This window comes from Melanerpes formicivorus, unplaced genomic scaffold (assembly GCF_026170545.1).
Source record: "Melanerpes formicivorus ecotype bairdi unplaced genomic scaffold, bMelFor1.0.p_v2 SCAF_7, whole genome shotgun sequence".
In the NCBI taxonomy this organism is placed as follows: domain Eukaryota; kingdom Metazoa; phylum Chordata; class Aves; order Piciformes; family Picidae; genus Melanerpes; species Melanerpes formicivorus.
In genome coordinates this window covers 18,224,125-18,247,301 of record NW_027142359.1, presented here as the reverse complement: position 1 = coordinate 18,247,301, position 23,177 = coordinate 18,224,125, and the positions used below count along the sequence as shown (strand labels likewise).

General features: G+C 37.9%; 2 protein-coding genes across 2 annotated transcripts in view; one reads left to right on the top strand and one right to left on the bottom strand.

Moving 5' to 3' along the window:
- RPAP2 (RNA polymerase II associated protein 2) overlaps positions 1-3,979 on the bottom strand; it is a 42,837-nt gene extending 38,858 nt beyond the window's left edge. Inside the window, exons 1-4 of the mRNA XM_068141254.1 lie at positions 3,901-3,979; positions 2,939-2,984; positions 794-908; positions 373-471 (exon numbers count right to left, since the gene is read on the bottom strand). Of these exons, the coding sequence (XP_067997355.1) occupies positions 373-471; positions 794-908; positions 2,939-2,984; positions 3,901-3,961 (321 nt within the window). The 5' untranslated portion in view covers positions 3,962-3,979. The remainder of the gene's footprint in view (positions 1-372; positions 472-793; positions 909-2,938; positions 2,985-3,900) is intronic.
- Positions 3,980-4,034: 55 nt separating this feature from the next.
- On the top strand, positions 4,035-23,000 carry GLMN (glomulin, FKBP associated protein). Its single transcript, XM_068141252.1, has 19 exons — positions 4,035-4,120; positions 5,715-5,786; positions 6,245-6,370; positions 7,698-7,817; positions 8,583-8,691; positions 9,919-10,165; positions 10,655-10,754; positions 11,448-11,635; positions 12,860-12,913; positions 13,815-13,845; positions 14,186-14,275; positions 14,810-14,851; positions 14,937-15,010; positions 15,368-15,452; positions 16,770-16,879; positions 18,082-18,145; positions 20,883-21,006; positions 22,352-22,434; positions 22,559-23,000. Exons 2-19 carry the CDS (start codon positions 5,721-5,723, stop codon positions 22,664-22,666), a joined length of 1,821 nt encoding a protein of 606 aa, XP_067997353.1. The 5' UTR covers positions 4,035-4,120; positions 5,715-5,720; the 3' UTR covers positions 22,667-23,000.
- The last annotated feature ends 177 nt before the right edge of the window (positions 23,001-23,177 follow it).

Below are 23,177 nucleotides of genomic sequence, written 5' to 3'. Positions count from 1 at the left end.
AAATTTTCATTTCAATCCTTCTCATAAAGATATGGAGTTACAAGATTACAAAGTTTCTGCATGCATAAAGGAAGACCTCAAAGCCACACTTCATTTTTATCTTCATTACTGCCAAAGTAGATACCATCTGATTCTGTCATATGGTAATGGCTGTCAATGGATCAAATGTTACCTTTTACTTCAGAAGCACTACACTGAAATGGATATGAAGCCGGGCCCACCACTTGCCAGTATTTTAATTTATGTTTAATATACTTGCCAGTATTTTAATCAATGTTTAACATTGTAAGTTTAAAATTAGAAAGAAAATGCAAGAGAATAAAAACTGTGAAGAAATTCTTATGATAAGAGGATTAATAAAAAACAACTTACATTTTCCAGCTTATTTTGACATAGAGGATAACCACATAGTTTGATGATAGACCGTTCATCAACGATATCTTTATAGTGAGCTGGAGTAATACATTTACCCTAAAGTGAAAAGGAGAATCTGTCACTTCTACTCATAACATCTCATAAGCAAAAAACATTTTTGATTTTGTAACACTTATCTAGTAAGTTTAATAAACAACCTTTAGAACCCACACAGTAAAAATGGTAAAAGGGTAAAAAAAATGAAAGAAGAAAGACTTCTTTTTACATATATAAGAGCTTCATAAATATACACAAAGAGTGTTACAGAACTAGGGCATGTTTTCACTGCAGAACCCTTGACAATGGCCATCACCATCAGAGCTGTTAAGAGAGGGAATACACCAAGATACAAACAGTATTAAAAACTTGCAACACCTACAGAATTCAGGAGGAACTCTTCAGTAATGTTCTCTTCCAGTAGCTGTTCAACAATGTACAATGCTTTCTTCTCACATTCAATTTTCTTTCTTATAGCAGACTCCAGAGCTGCTCTCCTGTAACAGAACAGACACTGAATTACAGAGGGCAGATTTTCATAAACCATTCTGCAATCATATCTTTAGTTTTTTTCTCAAATATGCTAGTTTACATTTATCTGCATTACATCATGTTGGCCAAACAAAGCAACAGGTAACAGGACCAGTAATACTGCAATAAACACAAATGAGTTTCCAACCTTGGTTTGCTTTATTTCCACTCTGGTCAGGAAAAGTATTTACTGTTATTGCATTGTGACACTTCCATATAAGCTTATCGAAGTCTTCTTGCAAGACAGGGAAACCCAGGACTAGCAGGACAAAGAACCATGAATGAACTATTTCTGTAGTACTGCCAAAAGAATGGTAAGAAAGAAGGACTGCAACATGACTGAGTGTAAGGATACAAAATATTGGAAGGAATTAATCAAACAAATTTCACTACAGTACACTTCCTGAGTGTTCCCAAGTCCTGACACTGTTTTATTGTCAGAAAATATCAAGAGAGCAACCATCTAGGTGCCCATTTGGCAGCACTTCTCATAGACATTGTTAATGTACAGTCATTCTGCTGTCTTAACTGATAAAGATTTATACTATTCACCTGGAAGCAGAGCTCTGCTACAGAATGAAATTAATATTCAAGCAACTGTCCATGGCAGAAATTGTTTTTCCCCTTGAAGTTTGGGTTTTAAAGTGAATAAAGTAAAATGGCAGGTATGCAAAGAAATTCAGACAGAAGAAAACAAGAACTACAGAGTAAAGAAATACAACTTGGAGGTTAGATTCATATAATTGAGTTTACCTCACAGGTAAACTCAAGAAAAGTGGGTTAGATGATTGGACCATGAGGTGGATTCATAACTGGCTCAACAACAGAGTTCAGAGAGCTGTGATTAGTGGTGCAGAGTCCAATGGGAAGCCTGTAGCCAGTGGCGTTCCCCAAGGATCAGTAGTGGATCCAGCTTTGTTCAAGATCTTCATCAATGATCTGAATGAGGGGATTGAATATACCCTCAGCAAGTTTTCTGATGATATGAAAATGGGGGGGGGGGGGGGGAAGGGGGAATATGCTGGATAGGCTAGAGAGCTGGGATAAGATCAACCTTGTAAGTTCAGTATGGACAAGTGCAGAATCCTGCATCTGGGGAGGAATAACACCAACCACTGGTACAGGCTTGGGGTCATCCTGCTGGAAAGCAGCTCCATGGGACAGCAATGTGCCCTTGTGCCCAAGAGGGCCAATGGCATCCTGGGGTGCATTAAGGAAAGTGTGTCCAGCAGGTCTAGGGAGGTTCTCCTCTCCTTCTACTTTGGCCTGGTGAGAACACATCTGGAATACTGTGTCCAAATTTGGGTTCCCCAGCTCAAGAGGCAGGGATCTGCTGGAAAGAGTCCAATGGAGAGCTCTAAGGATGATTGTGGGACTTGAACACCTCTCCCATGAAGAGATAGTGGGAGACCTGGGGCTGTTTAGTCTTGAGAGAAGGCTGAGAGGGGATCTTATCAATATCTATAAATATCTGAGGGGTGGGTATCAAGTTGAAGGTGACAGTCTCTTTTTGGTGGTGCCCAAACATAGGACAAGGAACAATAGGTGCAAGCTGTAACACATGAGGTTCCACCATAATACAACGAGATACTTGTTTATGGTGAGGGTGACAGCACTGGAACAGGCAGCCCAGAGAGGTTATGGAAGTCTCCTTCTCTGGAGACTTCCAAAACCCACCTGGATGCGTTCCTGTGCAGCTTGCCCTAGGTGATCCTGCTTTTGCAGGGGGGGTTGGATTCGATGATCTCTGGAGGTCCCTTCCATCCCCTAACATTCATAAACTTTCAGCCTTCTATCCAATGTATGCATATGCATGTTGTTCGAAGTTATGTGGCATGACTCCAAACAAGCTTGCATGATGTTCATGATGCTGATGCTAGCAATCCCCTGAAGTTAGTCATACTACTCTGAGAAAGCAAAAACCACACAAAGCAGAGAATGTGATTTCAAAGCGAGGCAAAACAACATGAATGCCACATATTATTGAAAACTATACCTTTGAGCAGCATCTTCGTTATTTGGTGCAGCTGAATGCTTACTCCCTAGAAATGAAATATACAAATGTAGAAATATAGAAATTAGTGTACTTTCTTCCTTTAATGGTGGAAAATACTGGAACCTGAAAAATATCAAAACTTCTGAACTATATGCATAATCAAGAGAACTGCATAGAAACTTGCTTTTGTTTGCTGACAGCAGCTTCAATCAGGTAGTCACCATCCAGCAACTAGTTAGACACACTTTCTGTAAGTGTGAGGGCTGACAGACTCAACTCCTTTCATACTCGTTCCTCATGCTTTGTATAGTCAGAAGGCTCAAGGAAAACTAATTTTGATAATACTTTTGAGCCATTCACACTTGACTGCTCTCCACCGGCTCTCCAGCTCAGCCTTACCCCCGAACCCCACTGCTGACCAAAGCTATCCTTTCTTACTGATCCACCACTGGGTTTCGCTCCAGGCAGGACTCCGCAAGGCCTCGACACCGGTACCCTCACCAAAGAGCCGCTTTTGCCACCCTCCCTGCCTCCTAGACGCTATCGCAGACTGCTCCGCCCGCCCTGACCCAGCTACCAACACGGAGGATTCGAGCAGCCGCTCTCTCAAGACAAGAGCAACAGGGCAGGAAAATAAAGGAACTGTTACGCTTAAAACACGAGGACGGCGTTTCCAGATCAGGTGCCCGAGAGCTGTCAGGCGCGACACCGCGGAAACTGGGAGCGGAGCCCGCGGCGCTGCTTGAGGGGGGCGCCGGGGGCGCGGGTTGTAGCCGGCTCGGCGGAGGTCCACCGAGCTCGCTGCGGAGTGCCCGCACCGCCGACCGCGCAGTCCCACCGCGGCAGTCCCGCCGCTGCCCCCCCGTACAACGAGATGGGCGAATCAACGGAGCCGGCCAGCCGGCACAGGGAGAGCCTTCAGCACCAGACTAGGGGAGCAGCACACGAAGCCCGCAGCCTACCTGCGCGCCGCCGGCCGAGCTTCCCCTTCGCGCCGCTCGGCCGCTTCCCGGCAGCCATCATCGTGGGCTGTCTGCTCCCTCCCTCTGACCTCTCACCCGGAGGCGGAGCCGCCGTCGCGGCGTGGCCTGGGCCAGGGGAGGGGGGAGAAGCGCCGCGGTGCTGTGAAGCCGAGGGGTACGGCTGGTCGGGGCTGAGGGGCTCCAGCGGTGGCTTGCTGAGGTGAGCAAGGGGTGACTTCGTGGTTTTTCAGCTGAGCCGTGTGTTAAAGGCTTATGTTGACAGCTTCTTTGTATGGGCCTGCCTGTTGTACCCCACCCAGGGAAGGGACTGAAATGTGTGTTTATTAAAAAGGAGGGAGTTTGGAGGGTATAAATAGTAGAAAGCTTCACATGATTTAGATGCTGTCCTCTTGCCGCTGAAACCTCTGAAAAGATTTAATTAGAAACTGGATTAAGTATTAAGGCCTGAGACCATCTGAGCTCAGCTGGTAAATCCCTGGAACAGCACGTTGGGTGCTCAGGGCACGTTTCAGGGCTCCCAGTACATTGTAAAGTTACCGAGGGCTGCAAATGCAAGAACATTAACGTCCAAGAGTGTATTTAAATTGTTTCGGGAGGCTTAGTAGCATCCTGAAAAATGAAGAGCTCAAACAATTAAATTTGTGGTAATAAAGTATGTAATAGTCAAATTTAAGTGACAGACTAGATACATTGATAGACTGCAGTGATGTAAAAATGTGAAAGTGCACCCTTGAGAATTGAAGGTGCCTTGTTTATTCTTTGAATTATAAAATTCACATAGAGATGCTTTTTAAGCTTTTGCTATTTGGTTTTTGTAAACGCCTTTGCAGCTTTGTTATCTAGCTGTTGTGTGATGTAGCTGAGGATAAACAGGAGGGATTGAGGACGTTACACTGAGATAGCTCTATAAATATAGAACTTCGGTGTTTTAATGAGTAGTTAGCTAGATATCCCATTGTATAGGTAATTGACATTCATAGTGATCATATAACCAGATTTAGGCACGTGGCATTACTTGAAATTATAGATTATGACTGTTTCTATTATATATCACATGGGATAACCAAGCTTGATTCTATGTGTAATTCATGGTCCTGACTGTGTAAAGCTTTGTGTGTACTCACTCAGATGTTTACCTTAATTATTTATAACAAGGAAGTTTTAAATTATATTATCTAGATGTAGAGGACTGCTGAACTAGCCCTATTTAGGCACTAGAAAGAAGTAAACCATAGTACATATGTAATTTTGATTAGCTAAATGGGAATGGTGTTGGATTGGCTGTGCACATCCCAGACATCAGGGTAAAGTCTTCTAGTCAGGGCCGAGCAGAAGGTCTTCTGGTGAGAATAGTCACAGAAAATGTAGTGAAGCATGGACATCCTTGCTGAATACACAGTGAGTCCAGACCTGCTCTGTGTTAGTATATGCCTAGCTGGTAGCTGAGGCCTTCTAGCTTATTAAGATGACCCTCATAGTATTGAAAAAGTATCTTCCTGTACATAGACTGCAGGTTGTTTCCTGAGCGTAACGCTGTCCCCTGGAACTACAGGGAGTGGAATAATACAGCATACACCTAAACATGCATTTAGTCATATAGTGTACACTTAAACATGCATTTTTGTCTGGATTGTTGTTTTGTGGGTTGTTTTTTTGTTTTGTTTTTTTTTAATCATGCTGTCTGTTTAGGTTGATCTCATTCTTCTCTTGGCATTTTTTTCAGATAATGTGGCTATTTTTCAGTTTCTGTTTTTACGTCATGTTTTAATGCTGCGCTCTTTAATTTACGATAGGTTTCAATGCCAGAAGAACAAAATCAAGCTGTGATGGCAGTTGATGAACTTCAAGCCATAATACAAAGATGTGTAAGTGGTTTTCTTTCTGTAAAAGTAACAATGTAAGCAGTGTGCATTTCTCTTCTTATAGGCACTTGGTGCCATGGTTTAGTTGACTAGATGGTGTTGGGTGATAGGTTGGACTTCATGATCCCGAAGGTCATTTCCAACCTGGTTAATTCTATTCTAGTCTAATTAAAACCGAAAAGACCCCAAAACACAAATATGTTAGCTGAACTCCTTGTTTGGCAGGTAATTTTAGCCTCTATGTTTAGTTAAGTTCTCTGTGGTGCTCACCCCAAGACGCTTGCAAACTTAGTCATATTGAAACACTGCTTTGTCTTCTCTAGTAGCTCTTGGCAGCTTTCTTAATATGTGAAATGTGTATAAGAAAAGATGTTACAGTGACACTGCATTTAATTTTTAAATGAAAGCACAATGTGTTTTGTGTTCAAGTATGGAGTTAAGCACGTGTATTTTCTTTCTAGCAAATTCTGGAAGAAGCTGATTTCAAAGGGGAAGATTTTAATCTGTTTCTGGTAGCAGGTCAGAAATGTTTAGAAGATGGGTATGCAGCTCAGTTATTAGAAGTAATTCAAAATGAGAAGAACAAGGTGAGTTTGAGTTTGCACTCTATATTAGTTATGTACTCACTGTTAAATAGATAAAACTGCTTATTAAAAAGGGGAAGCTACGTTCACTGTGGAGTAAGGTGTACATATGAATGGTTAAGTTGCTCTATGTTAAGTGCACATTCTTGTGTAGCTTCAGGTAGCACACAGAAACCAAGTTGACAAAATCAGTAATAAATGTTGTTTTTTTTTTTTTCATTGAGTTAAGCAAAGAGAAATGAGAGAACAAAAGCATAATTATGAAAGTGATAGTGTCCTTCTTTTTGCAGGACAGGATTTCAGATAGTGGACTGGAGTTGGCTGGCATGGAGATTATTTTCTTCATGGCAGTCTGTACAGTGCTGTATTTTAGATTTCTGACCAAAATATGTGGTAAACTCACCAGTGTTTCAGCTATTGTTGATCAATGCTTGTACAGTGTCAGGGCATTCTCTGTTCCTCCCTGCCTGCTCAGTAAGCAGGGAGGTTGGGAGGGGACATAGCTGAGATAGCTGACCCATACTGATGGAAGTTGTTTGGGGGTTGGCTGGACATTGATCTGCTGATGAGAGTTCGTTTGCATCATTTCCCTCACCCCTACCCTTATTCTTATTTGTCTTTCACTTATTAAATTGCTTTTATCTCAACCTATGAGTTACTCTCTGCTTAGCCCTTCTGATTCTCTCACATATCCCACTGCAGGCAGATAGAGAGCAAGCAGCTGGTGGGTGCTTAGTTGCTGTCTGGGGTCAACCTGTCACGGCTGGAGATAATAATATTGGCCAAAACTGCAAGAGCTGATGCTAATGTAAGAAATGCTAATGCTTATAGGCATTTTCAGGAGCTGGGAAATTATACTAAATTGTAGACAGTTAAGTAGGAAGTTCAGAATGAAAGTAAAAGATGGAATATTTTGGTGATACTACATGTGGTTCACAGTCTGGTTTGAATTTTGTGAGTTTGGAGTAAAGAGCTGAAAATTGCAATCCACTTAGATTGATCATACTTCATCTAAGCATTTATTCTTTCAGCAAAACTCCTGTAGTCAGTCTTGGTTTAAATGTGTTGTCATATACATTCTTACAGCTATATATTGAATTAATATTTTGAGGAAAACTATAGCAAATAAGCATCCATGTTTATAGATGTGGGGAAAGAATACAATGCATGTCAAATACAGAACTTTCTGGTAATGTAGTTTTCAATGACATTATTATGGTGCTGGTCACAGCCAGCACATTGATCTGTTGTCTTTTTTGACTTTCACATATATGGTATTTCTAGGTTCAGATGATGTCCAGTTGTGGTTTATTCTCTGAAAATCTTACAGGTTATCATCAAGAATATGGGTTGGAATCTCATCTCTCCTCTTGTTAGATGTATTTTCTTGTACGAACAGGAAGATGATAAGAAAGAACACTGCCTGAAGATACTAGATCAGTTGGCACAGGTATGTTTTTGAAATACATGGTTATAATGCAATAATTGTAGGAGGGGGTTCCAAAGAAAGCAAGACATGACTAGTTCTAGGTTCATCTGTTCATTTCCTGTAACTTTTAAACTCACAGGCCAGTTCTGTCTCCAGTAGACCCAGACTTAGTGTTCTTACAAATAATTAACCTGTTACAAATCTTATGAAATTAGTAACTGGGCAAAACAAAGTCATAGCATTATCCAGAAGGAAAAAGGCAGAGAGAACTCATGAAGTTCTTGATAGCTGGCTGCTGCAGAGCAGCCACAGCGATACTGCCTCTTGTCTACTGCTGATACAGTGTGATGATGGCTCTGATGGAGTAATAGGGGAGGTGAGTTTTAATCTGTAGAAAGCTAGTTTCCAATCTTTCATATAGTTAAAAAACAACTTGCAACCTCTGTGGCTGGAATTAAATTCACACTGAGGTTTTTCTGTTCTCTCTACTTCTAAGGCTTATTTTGCTATGGTACTATTATGTTTTTATAGAGCATACAAAAAACAAGTTTAGTGTCATCATATATTATTACATGTTTGCAGCTTTTATGAAAGTATACACACATAAACACACTACAGCAGACATCAATTATAGGGAAGTACTTACTGATTCCTTTTAATTTTCTTAAAGATTATCTTGGATGTTCAGATCTACTTTCTTGATGTTCAGGACTGAATTTTCTTGTGATGAACTTTTTAGGTTGTGACCATGGTTATTTAAAAATATGTGTTGTTCCTCTCTTGCAGCTGTGCAATCCAAAGGAACTTTTCTTGGGTTTGCTTGAGCAGATTGAGCAGACCTCTGGAGAGCAGGTGTGCCAAACTGTCTTGTTACTGCTTCAGCCTTTGCAGACAGGTAATACTCAGTTTTCCATGTGATATGTGAAATAAGTTATTTCTCATTGGTTTATCAATCTAGTTTAGCCTTTGCTGGTATATGTCTGTCCTAACAGGACAGACTATTACAGTCTACAAAATAACACAAGGGTGTAACTTCCATGCTGATGCTGACCCTACTAGAAAGAAGATTTTAAGATGGAATTAATAGCAGCAGTTGAAAATGCACTATTCAGCTATTTCTCATCATTTACAAGAATACGGTCCTGTGACTGTTATATATAGTGGTGTAAAACATTCATGGTGTTGTTACAGAAGTACAGAACTACATGAATTTGTGAAATACTTCATTATTTAACTTTTTAAAACACACAAGTCTGTATTTTCATAGTAGAAAACTTCTATTTCAGATTGAAGCAGGTTGAAATAGTTGATTGGTGAGGGGAAACATTCTTCTGGTTGCATGTAAAAACTGAAAATGTTGTGTGGAGACAAGTCATTTTTGGAAATGCTGGTAACAAGTAGCAGTTTCTGGTTTGACATGTGAGATGAGATCAAGTGTTATATATCAAGTTTAAGTGTGATTATAGCAGTCTCTGAGATGCATTGTTAAATTCTAACATATCTCAATTAAGGAAATGCTTCTTGTATTAGAAGTGTGTGGATTTTATGGATAGGCAATCTGCAGTTAGCCTGCACAGAGTACAGTTTACAGGTAGAGAGCCTACTTGTGCTGCTGCTTCCTCAGTCTGGGAGCCCCTTTGTTGGTTGTGCCATGGATTATAGAGCAGTTCTGCTTTAGGTCAAGTCAGATTGCAGCAGAAATGTTGGGCTGTTGTCTCTGGTTTTGCCAAGCACAGGAGTCAAGCAATAAATGAGCTTTCAAGATCAGATAAAGTAATACTGTGGCACTTGGCCTAATTCCAGAAAGATAGATTTTTTTTTTATGTCTTCATCGTGGTGCTACAGAGAAAGGAAAAATATGTTGAAATCTGTAACTGCTTTAGTGTTATTCTCAAATACGTGATCATCTTAACTACATCATAGCAAACTGGTTGATGATGTTTAGTCTTGCTGGATTTACCTGTGATTTCAGGTATTAGTCCCTCTCTTTCCGTGAAACTAAAAGTTTTCTTACATAGTCATGTAGTTTTTTTTTTGGTTTTTTTGTCTACTAAGTGAGTAATAACCAAATGTCTCAAAATGTTCCCCCTCACTCTTTTCCATTTATTTTTCTTTCCCTCAGTGCTTTTGAAACTTCAGAACAAGAAAGCCTACTCAGTGGGTTTATCTTTGGCTGTGATTATGAATCAGCTTACTCCCTTACCTGTACCTTATACAAAACAGCAAATACAAGAAGATAAATTTGGTCTGTGTCGATGTTGTAGTGCAGTGGTTGACTTTGCTAAACCTTTTGTGAATGAAGTTGTTAAAAACATGGAAAAGTTACCAGAATACAATGACATGGAGCTGAAAGGAGAATTAATAAAATTGTGAGTATTTTATGTCAGTGGAATATATTATTATAACTTAACAAAATCTGCAGTAGGCATTTATTACGTGGGCAGTAAATACACTGTCTCAATGGCATTTTATAATGCTGCCTACTTATTAGCAAATGTATTTTGGAAAAATGAAAAACAACCCAAAACCCTAAATAAGCTTTACATACTTATGAAGTGAGAGAAGAAAGGGAAAACTAATGATTATGTTTACATTTTAGTACATAGAAATGGTAAAGAAATACTAATCTTTGTGCTCTGAAGCTGATTTGGTGTTTCTTTGCTTCTCCTGGAATTTACAACAGTGAGGATAACCATATTCTGAAGGTGAAGTGTAAGGAATGCTTATACAGGAGATAATCCATTGTTTATTCTCCTTGGCATATTGGGAAGAGCAGCAGCTAATATGCGTATAGACTTTATTCTTGGTTATCAATGACACTTATATTGGTGACTTTGTTTCACCACTTGTTATTTCAGCTGTATGAAAAGTCTGAAATACCCATTGTTGACAGCTCAGCTTGAACAACTTGAAGGCATTGAAGAACATCCCTTTCGGCATTTTGCAGCTGAAATTATAGTAAGTGTGGTCAAAATTAGTAATGTTTTTTGCAAAAGCAGTGGTCTAGTTCAGAATTCATTCTAGAGCTCATTTTGCTTCCTTTATTGGTTAGTGGGATGTCTTACTGTGCCTTTTAAGACAATGCAGGTAGATAACTCTATAGAACAGATCCACGTCCCACCTCTGAAGATTGCAAATCCTGTAGACACAGTTTTGCTCCTTGATAAACCAGTTTGGAATGCTGTCAGAATCAGCAGCTGCTGCTTTGTTGTAACTGCTTTTTTCCTTAGCAATGTGTGAATTTATTTGACTCTGTAAAGGATCATCTTTGCTGCAGTATTACATCAAGGTAAAATCTTATGTTAGCTTTAATCCATGTGTTGCACAGTGAGAAATCTTTAATGTGCCTCTTGCAGTGCCAGCTGACATTGATGTTTGAATTCTGCTGATGTTACAGCTGGCAGTTCAGTGGGAGCATATCTTTGCTAACTTTGAGTGCTTGATTTTACTGTCTTAATAACATTCTTCTCACAGCAGTTATTTTACCTGCAGTTTTTTAGGTGTATATATATCATAAATACAAAATATTTGTATTAACTTAGACTTGTGCCATGTAAGAGAACTTACTGTAAATACAGTTGAAACCTTTGAATTGAATTGGTATACAGACCTTTTACAGGCAGCCATGAGCAATCTCTCTCTCCTTTTTAGGACATTTTGTGGAATATAAGAGAACTGATGCCACTGGTGTTTTCACATCATAAAGGCAAAAGCTCACACTGGGAGAATCAGGAGTTTGCAGACATAGAGCAAAAAAATTTTGAAGATTCTTTGGCGTGTCTTTCATATCTGATGTTTGTTCAGCATTTTGGTATTGATAGATTTCCAATGGTATTTAGGTAAGAACTATTCTTCCTCACTTACCATAATCTGTACTTTTGAAGAAAACTTTTTATTTGTGTACAGTTATGAATGAAAACTCTTTCAGTAGTATTTGTTGGTTCATGCATTTATGTAGCTTATATGCATAAGAACATACTCCAATTCTGCAAGTTACTCTATTGGGGTTTAATTTTATATAAGCTTTCCTTTTGAAGACACTAGCAGGATTAGTCAAATGCTGAAAATAGAATAGAATAGAATAAACCAGGTTGGAAGAGACCCTCGAGATCACTGCGTCCAACCCACCATCCAACACCACCTAATCAACTAAACCATGCAACCAAGCACCCTATCAAGTCTCCTTCTAAACACCTCCAATGATGGTGACTCCACCACCTCCCCGGGCAGCCCATTCCAATGGGCAATCACTCTCTCTGTGTAGAATTTCTTCCTAACCTCCAGCCTAAACCTCCCCTGGTTCAGCTTGGGACTGTGTCCACTTGTTCTGGCGCTGGCTGCCTGGGAGAAGAGACCAACCTCTGCCTGTCTACAACCTCCCTTCAGGTAGCTGTAGAGAGCAATAAGGTCTCCCCTGAGCATCCTCTTCTCCAGACTAAGCAACCCCAGCTCCCTCAGTCTGTCCTCATAGGGCTTGTGTTCCAAACCCCTCACCAACTTTGTTGCCCTTCTCTGAACACGTTCCAGCAAGTCAACCTCCTTCCTAAACTGAGGGGTGCAGAACTGGACACAGGACTCAAGGTGTAGCCTAACCAGTGCAGTGTACAGGGGCAGAATGACCTGCCTGCTCCTGCTGGCCACACTGTTCCTGATACAGGCCAGATGCCATTGGACCCTTGGCTGCCTGGGCACACTGCAGGCTCATGTTCAGCCTACCATCAACCAGTACCCCCAGGTCCCTCTCTGCCTGGCTGCTCTCCAGCCACTCTGACCCCATCCTGTAGCACTGCAGGGGATTGCTGTGGCCAATGTGCAGAACCCGGCACTTGGACGTGTTAAATCTCATTACGTTTTCAGTTGCTTATTTATGGACAGTTTCCACATAAAAGTTATTAACAGCCATTTGGTTTACTATTTATGTGTCTGTTCCAGGATTATTAATTTTTATAAAGACATTTTTGTTTGTTTGTTTTCAAAAAAGCATAGTCCTGTCCAATATTTTAGCTATGTGCAAATGCATATAGCTTATGTGACTTAACATAAACTTCATTTTTCTCTTTCAGTCCATCATACCTTCTGCAATGCAATATGACACATATTGAAGTACTGCTGAAAAGGTAGGGTTTATGGTATCTTGGGTTCTTGATAGTGGGTGTGATTTTCTTACAGCAATGCATAGAATCAAATTTTGAATATACCAGATAAGTTCAAAGGAGGTTTTTGAGCCTGAGACTTAAAATGGGAAGTTCCACAACAAGCTGGCTTTTTTTTTACTAAGTATAAAAAATTTTAAACCACCTTATTTCTTATGTTTGGCTTGTATTATGATATAATTTTTAGAACTTTGTTCTTAAAATGCAAAACAAGGGTCTTTTAAACACATGCAGAATAATTTGAGTGTGTATTTCCTTGTACTTCTCTAACAATAGCCTTAATACTGTTTATTTGAATGTATTCTGATACTGTATAGAATGTGATTAAAGGTCAGGTTTTCTAAAGGAAATGAGATTTTCCTATATATTGTCATTATTTCACCTTCCATAAGCTGCAGTGCTGACCAAATAGTTTCCAGAGCTGCTGTAGAATGGAAGTTTCCCATTATGGCAGCTTACTATTTCCTGGTAAAATTTAAACAAAACTTCCAGGTGTCTTCAGTTGAGGATCTCCTGTAAGGCTTTTTTGAGCTTTGCCAGAACTAAGCAAATTGAATCATCTTGGAAAAGTTTCCTTTTCTTTGTTAATCAGTGTCTTGACACTTGTGAGATACAAGATGATGCTTTTGGGCAATTACAGGGGGAAATAAAGCCAGGTTTGACCCTAGAGAGAAGAGTTTAATTTTCAACTTTTCATTAGCCTTTTTATTCTAAAGGGAGGAATAACAAAGATACTGTATTTATAAAATAGCATGAAAATTGTTGAGGGAGAAGTTCTTTTAGATCTCTGTTGTAGTATTTCTTCTGAAATATCTATCAACAGTGTCTTTTTAATAACAAATTTGACAATGTTTTTTTTTCTTAGGACAGAAGAATCTATGTTATCCAAAGGACTTGTAAGTTTTCTTTCCATCAGATTTTCAATGTTAGAATGTTTATTTTTTCCTATTTGTGCAATGGTAAAAATTTAGTTTCCCTTTCTAAGAAAAGTACAAATGATAGATCTGATAATAGAGAAGTATTTTGAGGGTCAATTAGGTATTTTTCAAATGCTTATATTTAGTGGACTTTAGACACATGCATAAATGTTTAAATCACCATCTGTAGCTCCTACAAACTTTGGGTATCCCAATGACTGTTATAGTGAAGGAAGTTGTAGCCATTAATGTTATGCATATACATTAATGTCTCATATATGTGTAAAATGTTTGCCTTTTTTCCCACCCCCGTCTGCAGGATCTGTTTGAGAGCTGTTTATTGAGAATGGAAGATAGCAGCCTTCTCCATCAGTATTTAGAATTGAGAGATTTTATTAATGTACCTCAGGTAATAAGAGGCAATATTGCAGAAGTCTTTAAAGTTTGATTATAAATATCTAACAGTTTCGTGTTTTGAGAGAGGACGTATTACTGAACCTTTATACACTTGTGCTGTTAAATTGAAGCCTTCTGCTACACAGAATTGATGGTCTCTTCTACCCACTAGAGCATAATTAAAATGCACGTATTTTATGTACAGGCCACTGAAGCAGGTGGATGCTGATCTTAGCTGAAAGATGAGGCTTGCTCATTTTTGCCTCTTCCTTGCAAATCTGCTGCTTGACTACATTTCTTATTTGGACCTAACACTATAGGAATAATACTCTTGTGTATTGGCCCTGGGATTTCAACCACTGAAGCTTATCTGTTACTCTGAAGTAAACCTGTTTATAAGGCATGGTTTTGTGGGCTGTGTGTTTTGTGGTTTGATTTGTTGTTTGTTTTGGGTTTTTTTTAATGTCTTTAGTAGATGTTAGTCAGTGTGATGTGACCTAATAATCTCTGTGTAATTAGGTGTTGTGTTTTCTTTGTCCACGTGCAGGATTTGGTGAAAGTTATGACCCTTTGTCCCATGGAGCATATGGTATGTAATTTGACCAACAGAATCAGTTAAGTGCTGAATTTGTTTAAGTAGAATTGATCTGATAAGATCTCTTTGTTTTCGTTAGAGAAAGAAGAGTTTAAACATTTTGCAGTTGTTCATAGACAAGTTTGATGCGAAGGGAAAACACACATTATTCAGGTATGCTTTGAAATTACTGTAGATAGTGTACTATCAGCCTTATTTCAGCTTAACTGCATCGATAATGATTGTTTATCCAACAGTTAACATTGTAAAATTAATGTGATTTACCAAAATAGAAATTCTATCAGAAATCAATTTCAGTTGCCTCACATGAAATTGTCTGTCTTATGTAAGCTGGTGTTTAAAGGTTACATAGTCATCTGTAACCCAGTTTTTAAAGGTTACATAGTCATTTTTCTGTGGTAAAGCTCCCAGTAGTGAAAAAGGCCATAATGTCATCTAAATCTTGAGCTAGCTATACAGGCAGTTTTTGAAGAGATAATATTTTTGTTTGTTTGTTTGTTTTCTTTGAAGGTGTTTACTGAAGACAAGCAACCATGCTGGTGTGGAAGGATACATTATTAAAAATATAAAAGATCAGATTCACTTATCGTTAACGGTGAGGCTGCTACCACTACGGAAACAAGTTGCCTTCTCAAAATTCTGTGCTTAAAAATATATGCTTCTTAATAAAGAGGAACTACTCAGGACTTGTGATCTTCAGAGTTCTAAGGAAGTACATTACTAGCATGTAACTCAAATAAGACATCCCAGACAGAAGTAGTATTTTTTTCTTGATTTTTCTGGTGATAGTCAGCATTATATCATGAGTGGTTCACAAATGTTAAATCAGAGACAGTTGAGCTAGATCAAAGTCATTTAAATCTCATAGCTTACAGTCATTTAGACCAAGAAGTTGGAAAAAATTAATTAAAAATAGTGTGTTAAATTAAATTAAAAAAAATCCTTAGGGCCTTTTGTCAAATAGGGCAGTATAGTAAATGTATGCCTATTCTTGAGTACCTTCTGCTAGCATAATTATCTTAGAAAGCAGTGAGTTATTATTTATGAGAACATTGTCCTGTGTTTTGAGTCAGCAATGTGAACAAGATGATAATGTGAAATTCTCTTAAAAAAAGGGCTTGCAGCAAAATTGAATAGGTAAAAGTATATTCTAAAATTGCCATACAAAATAGCTTTTTTGACTACTCGGTATCAGAACTGTCTTAATACATATCTTCTGTGACCTGGCTGTCAAAAAGATAAGTAATTGTAAATTTGAATACTCTAGGTTTGTTGCAAAGAATTCTGCTATAGACATAATGATAACAATTTTCTGTTGGTATCCCTTTTTCTTCATCTTCTTTTTTGTGCCTAACTTGTCTTAATTGTTACAGATTCCTCATCTGATCTGACTTAACAGGCAGTTATATTCATGTTATCTAATTAGTTTTCCTTCCAGTCTATTCCTGGGTGTAGAAATATGCAAAGAGAACTTGAAACACCTGATCATCTTCTGGAACAAAAATAATTACAAAGTTGTAGCACTGTTACTATGAAGTGACTAGTGTCTCTGGTAAAGATAGCTAATTGTTCCTTACCTCAATATAGAAAAAAACCCAGTGCCCACTACAATTTGCTAAGTTTATGTGAATGAATATTAACTATACTGGTGGTGGGATGCTGGAGAGGTAGAGAATCTGTTCTGATAAAATTGAGCAGCTTGGCATGGAGAGAGAAGGAGGATTATGAAAAACTGATTTGTGTGCTTCAATCTCAGGTAGTAATTAGAAAATACTGCTTCCAGTGGTTGATTTTCTTTTAATTTTTTCCTTTTCTGTTTTTCCTAAATTATTTAAGATTTCTTGCAGATACCTTGAAGATTTTAATTTGCACCAACTTAAGCTTTTGGGTTGTTTGTTTTTTTTTTTTCCAGGAGGAATGTGACAACATTTGGTTTACAGGACATCACTTGATCTCTCTTCTAGATTTAGTGCTTTCGCTTCCAGAAGGTGCTGAGACGGACCTTCTGCAAAACTCAGACAGGTGAGTTGTAATCATGGTCAGAGGCTTGTCTCTTTTCTTGGTTTGGTTTGGTTTGATTTGTTGTTTAAAAAATACTTCAAACTACCTGACTACAATGGGAGGTGTGCTGTTGTGTAATTAATGAGGTGTATTTTAAATGTTTGAAACTAGAAATGGAAAGGATCACTTATTTCAACCTTCCTTTCAAGGGGAGATTGGACGTGGCACTTGGTGCCATGGTCTAGTCATGGGGTCTGTGTTGATAGGTTGGACTCGATGATCCTCGAGGTCCTTTCCAACCTAAGTGATACTGTGATACTGTGTGAAGAAGAATGTCACAATACTTTTACATAGATTTTACAATAAGAAAGGAATTCCTCCTCCATTCCTTCAGCACGTAAGGCCTCAGATGTCAAATTACAGAAATAATTGGTGAAATATTATGTCTTCAGTAGAATATGGTTGGCAGCTTTCTGCAGAACCAGTTGGAGGAACAAAAAAAATGTGATATGTGATACAGGGGAATAATACACACCAGATGCAACTTATGGCACACAACTTTGAGGGTGTTTTACATGTTGCTTCTGGAAAGCCACAGTCTAATGAATGGGAATAAAGAGCCACCTGATCTGCAAATAACTGAAAATTGCCTGAAAATCTATCTTGGACAAGTTTTTTCCTATATGATGAGTAAAGGTTGGGCTTGTAAATCAGCAGGGTGATAGTGTCCCAAGGAACATAAAACTGCTGAAAAACCCAGAGGTATGATATCTGATTGTACTTGTTGTCTGACAAAAGCAATAAATTGTTTCCACCACAAAAATATGGTGAAACAGTAAAAAGCATACCAAAAAAGCAAGCAAAACTAAAAACTCAGTACAGTAATAAAGAAAACTGTCACATTAGTTTCAAATCAAGTTTGGATCACCAATGATGTACACTACAAATTCTGTAAGAAGGTTCTGTCTCTTCAGAGAACTTTCTCCTGCACTTAACCACCTTCCTCCAGTCTAACAGTTTTAATTTCACTTGCAAAGAGTCAACTGTTGTATCATGGCCATTGTGCACACTGGTGCTCTAGACTAGTCTATATGGCTCAACAGGTAAGTAGTTGCATTTTGTACAAATGTAAATGTTTAAGACATCTAGCTAATGGACAGTTTAAATTACTGTCTCTAATACAAATCTGCTCTACGTGATAAATAGTACTTTTTACTTCGCAGGATTATGGCATCACTAAATCTACTGAGATACTTGGTCATTAAGGATTGTGAAAGTGATAATCAGGTAAGTACTAACTGATTTGAAAAAGATTAATTAGCTGAGGGCTGAGAGCTGCATTCATGTAAGCACAGTTAACCTTGATTCAAGAACATGTTTTTTGCATTTTTCTTTGCAATGCTCAGTTATTCAGAGGTGATGCTTTTACTCTGTATATTAGGAAACAGATGACGTGTTACTTCATTCTGATGAAATTTTATTACATTCTTAAAAGATTATCTTGTTTACAGTAACAGTTTACCTGATGAATTGTGGTCTGTATCCATAGCTTTAGAGTATGTCACTGAAAAGTCACATCTCTAGTGAGTGTTCCATTGGTGGGGGTAGGGGGATGGGGAAACCCCAAACAGTTTATACTCCTGCTTATTTATTGCATGGTATCCCTTAAGCCTCTTCATCATCATAGTAAAAATACTACAAACCTTTGCAATTCAAATATCATTTTATTCACCTTCAGGCAACATACTTTTTGTGGAATATTCTTTAGGTTGATAGCATTAAGATTTCTCAAAAAGTATTTAATAATAATGTTTTTTAGCTGTGCAAAATAATACTCTATATTGACAGCAACTGTGCAGGTGCATGGTAGGTATTCTAGCCTTGTCTAGGTATTATCATCAAAAAATTTCTTGTCTGAGAGCCATCTGCTGAAGTAACAAAAGGAATGGCCAGATCCATCCAATTTTCTGTGATGCTGACTAACTAGAAACAGTAAATGTCATGCACAAAAATAATTTGCTGGCCCACCACTGCAGTTGATCTGTTTTTATTATAGGTGTACCCTCTTTCACAGAATCACAGTGTGTGGATGTTTGAATGTAGGTGTTGCAGAAATATTCTGCATATTTAAACTTTGCAGTATATTTAAAGAATTGAATTGGCCCTTACCTATTTTACCCATTGTGGATTGTGTCACTACAGCATTGAAGAACCCACGGAATTAATTGTATTTAGTTTTCCAATTACCTTCCAGTACCAAATGGATACTGACTCTAATACTAGTGCAATTTCAAATCATTATTTCCACCATTTCTTCAATGTATGCAATTCATGAGCATTTTATCCAATATATCACAACTATAACTTATCTCCTTAGTACTAAATATTTTGATTTAAATAAAAACCACTTTTTAGTTTTAAAGTGCAGTAAAGCCTTTCTTGACTCGAATAAGGAATATCATGGTCATGAATATTCTATCCAGTTCCTTGACTTTCCTTATGATTTGGAGTAATAGGTTTCAGCATTGCATTTTCTGTATTCTACAAGATGGAACAAATTCTGACCTATTTTTAGAGCATTTTAAGATTTTTGAATACAAGTTTAGTAGTCTAATAATAACACTTACACCAATTACCAGAAGTGTAATGAAAATGAAGAGCAAAAGTATATTTCAGTTAGTGTATTTCTAATTTACTATTTATGTAATTAGTATTGATAGACTATATCTGTTTCTCAGATTTCAGTGCTCATTATGGTCCACTGTTCAGTGTAAATGCATAGCTGTGTAAGAGAAGAGGGAATTCCTCTTTTAGTATGCATAGTAGCACACAATTGCTGTAATAGTGCTTTCTAGTACCTTAAAAATGTCCCTACAGTTTGAAGAGAAAATAACATCACCACTTCTGAAGTTTCCCCTTAAATTTAAACCATGCCAGTTCTTCCTGACTTCATCCCTGTCTCACTTCTTTATGACCTACTTATCCTGTAGGAAAATACTTCCTTTCATTTCAGTTCAGATGTTTTGATTGTTGTGTAACAAGCACTTTCATAAATCAAGCTTAAAAATTAGTATTTTTTCTGGAAAGTTATTTCTTCCTATTAGGCCCATTCTGGTGGAAGTAATTGCCAGTTTTCTTATTTTGACCAGCTTGTGTCATTTAGCATTAAAATCTGGTGAATTCTCCACTGCAGACAGCATTAACATTGAGAATTCTTGTTTTTACCGTACATATTTTGCCCTTGGGGATAGTACTTGAAGAAAGGAGTCTCGTATATCTGAAGACACAATGACTGCTTTGTATTTGTTTCCTTCTACAGCAGTTTTGTAACTACAAGCTTAGAAGGGGCCAAGGCAGAGAAGTTTTCTTCTTGTGCTGTGTAACCTTGAACAGCCTTGCTTTTGAACATCATTTCCTTATGTCTCACTTCCTGAGTGCCATTATTGCGAACCTCTTCTATCACCTGTGCCAAACCAGGGAGAAGTTCATGGTCGCTTCAGTTACTGTTCCTAAGGATGGGGTAGTAGCATATCCAGTAATGTTCCTACAATGCTTTTTAAACTGAATGCAATACAGACAAGACTCTAATGTATTTGAGCAGTATGATGCTTATCACAGCTTTCATTTGGTGTTGCAGGAATGTGATTTAAATATTAGTTCCATTTTGCTGCTGAACTATCTCAGATGAAACTACAACTGCTGTTTACTCACTGTAGAGAGTCTAGGCTGAGAGAGGCTTGCAAATTGAAAATGTGTATTTCCATTGCTGCAGTTACCAGCTTACCTATTGTTTGCTCCCTCTATCCCCTCTTCATCCTCCAATTTTCAACAAACAATTTAAGAGAGAAGGAGAGGAGCTTAAATATCCATCATGATAGCATTCATGCTTAAATACTTGAATCTATGAATTACTTTCTTTTTTCCTTTCCAGCACAGCAGCGTGTGTTATAAATAGTCCAAAAACTTGTGCCTGAAAACTTAGCATTAAAGCAAATTTGTAACCTTCTCTGTTCTGTTTGAATAGACAGGTATATGGACCATACTTGCCAAGGTTGAGGAAAATTTCTTAAAGCCACTTCATGTAGGTCTCAATATGTCAAAAGCACACTATGAAGCAGAAATAAAGAATAAGAAAGAAAACCGAAGAGGTTGGTTTTGGTTTTTTTCTTGGCTTTGTTCATATTTAGAAAGTTTGGAAATCCTTTGGAAAGTAAAGAGTTGATGAATGCTGTGTGGATCATGTTTAATTTAATTGTTGATAGGATTCCAAATTTTGAAGAATAATTCAGTACTTGCTGTATTTGATACTAATTTTCCTTACTGGTCAGAAAAATCTGAACTTGTTTATCTCATCACATTTGTAGGCCTTATGGAAACCTGATAGAAATGTCACATGAAGACCTTCAAATCTTGTTCTACACTTAAGGTTCTGATTTTAAGGGTAGACAGGCATATCAAACTCTTTCTGAATATATATATATAGGTGTAGGGAAGTTAACAGGAGAACAAATCACACAGCCACTAGGTGCTGGCTTAAAGCCTGAAGGATTACTTTCTGGATTTTTTAATAAATGGGTTTTTGAAACTGACACACAGAATCAGATTCTGCTCTGGGTTAAGCAGAAAACGTTCCACAGGGCATAAGAACTGTAGCTGCTTGAGGCGATCTCTGTGTATGTCAGATCCTCTGTTCCTTTACGGTCTCCAATATAATTAGACAGACCGAGGAACTTGCTTTTGCTACCAAAAAGGTCAGTACAGCTTTCTGCCCCTAGCCTTATGCTCTTCTGTTGTTGTTAACTTTGTAACTATGAGGCAAAGAAGGGGAATTTTTTCCAAAGGCAATCTGTAGATATCTTTCTAAAGGGAATCCTTTAAAATTAATCAGGAAGTTTTAAGTTCCTCTTAAATTTCTCTGTCTTTGAGAAAACAAAAGATATTTGAGTTTGGGAGAGAACCTGTAACTTTAACAGTAGATGCTTTAGCCTTTTTTCCCAATGTATAATCTTTGTGAGCACTCTGATGATTTCAAATCTGGTCTGAATGTGAGAGGTTTTCTCCTTAGTTTTCAGACTTCTCCTTTTAAGTTTTGCCTCCTACAAGCAATCTGCTTGAAAACAGCTGATGCAGTCTTATCTTAAGTATTTCATGTCTAGATTCATTAAGGCAAGTTAAAAGCACCTCCTGCTAGGTGTCTGGATGTGGAAATACTAAAAATGTATCAAAAAAAGACCATTTTTTTTTTTCTTTTTAAGGAACATTGATTATATAAAATTGTTTAGACTTGCAGATACTGCTTATTTAGTAACGTAGTCATATGTGTTACAGAAAGTGCAGAGACAGCACCCAGCTTAAGCTGTCTTTCACTTAAGGTTCAACATGTTCTGTCCTGTGTTTGGGGTTATATTAAATATTGGGCTAATATTAAATACTGTTTTCATTCTAAAAGTTATTTGAGCCAGCAGGCTGATCTCTGGTTATTTTTCTTCACAGAGGCACAGAGTTCTAACACAATATGTTCTCTAACTGTTAGTGGGGAAAAGATGCCTGCCATGACAACAGAAATGCAGCTTCAGGTGAGTTTGCATTTCCTTCAGTTATTCAGAAGCACTGAAATTTTACTTTCAAGCTGGAGACAAAGGTACATGTATAATAGGTAAAACAAATCCTCTAATAAAAATATCCCTTTTGTCATTTCAGGTTTTAGGCTCTGCTCTCTTCACATTTGATTTAATAGAAAGTGTTCTAGCTCGAGTAGAAGAACTCATTGAAGTGAAAATAAAAGCTGCAGTGGATGAAAATAGTTAGGTTAGCTGAAGTACTTGAATTAACATGCTTCTTAGATCCTTTTGACTATGAAACTTAAGTTGAAGATGAGGCTACCAGCCTTCAAAAGAAGATCAATTTAGAGTGGCCTCTAGAGGAATTGCAAATGCTGCTCATCCTGGGTCCTGTTGCTGTTACTATTTATTTTCTTTTGCTAGTGTTGTATGCAATGCACAACTTTAGAAACTAAAAATGTGAGTGAGGTTTGTTCTTTTGCTGGGGCAAGGAGGTATTGTGCATATTTTTTGTTGTTGTTAATTTTCAAGATGTATAGTTGCTGCTGGGTGGTATGAATATGCAAGTATTTTTATAAAGTGACTGGAGAACAAGTAACTCTAAGGCACTGTTTATGCACAAGGTATTTTTATTAGCAGTTTTCTATGTGGACAAACAAGCTTCTATATTTGCAAGCAGGACTTTAAGGTGTAAATAGTAGTAGAAACATGGCAAAGGAAACCAGGTTTAAAGAGAAACACATCATCTTGGAACCAAA

What these genes read in the sequence shown, in the direction of transcription:
- GLMN (XM_068141252.1), top strand. Translation starts at nt 5,721, where the DNA reads ATGCCAGAAGAACAAAATCAAGCTGTGATGGCAGTTGATGAACTTCAA. An exon ending in ATTTTATTAATGTACCTCAG is followed by an intron (nt 14,276 to 14,809) that starts GTAATAAGAGGC and finishes GTCCACGTGCAG; the next exon opens with GATTTGGTGAAAGTTATGAC. An exon ending in AGATTCACTTATCGTTAACG is followed by an intron (nt 15,453 to 16,769) that starts GTGAGGCTGCTA and finishes TTTTTTTTCCAG; the next exon opens with GAGGAATGTGACAACATTTG.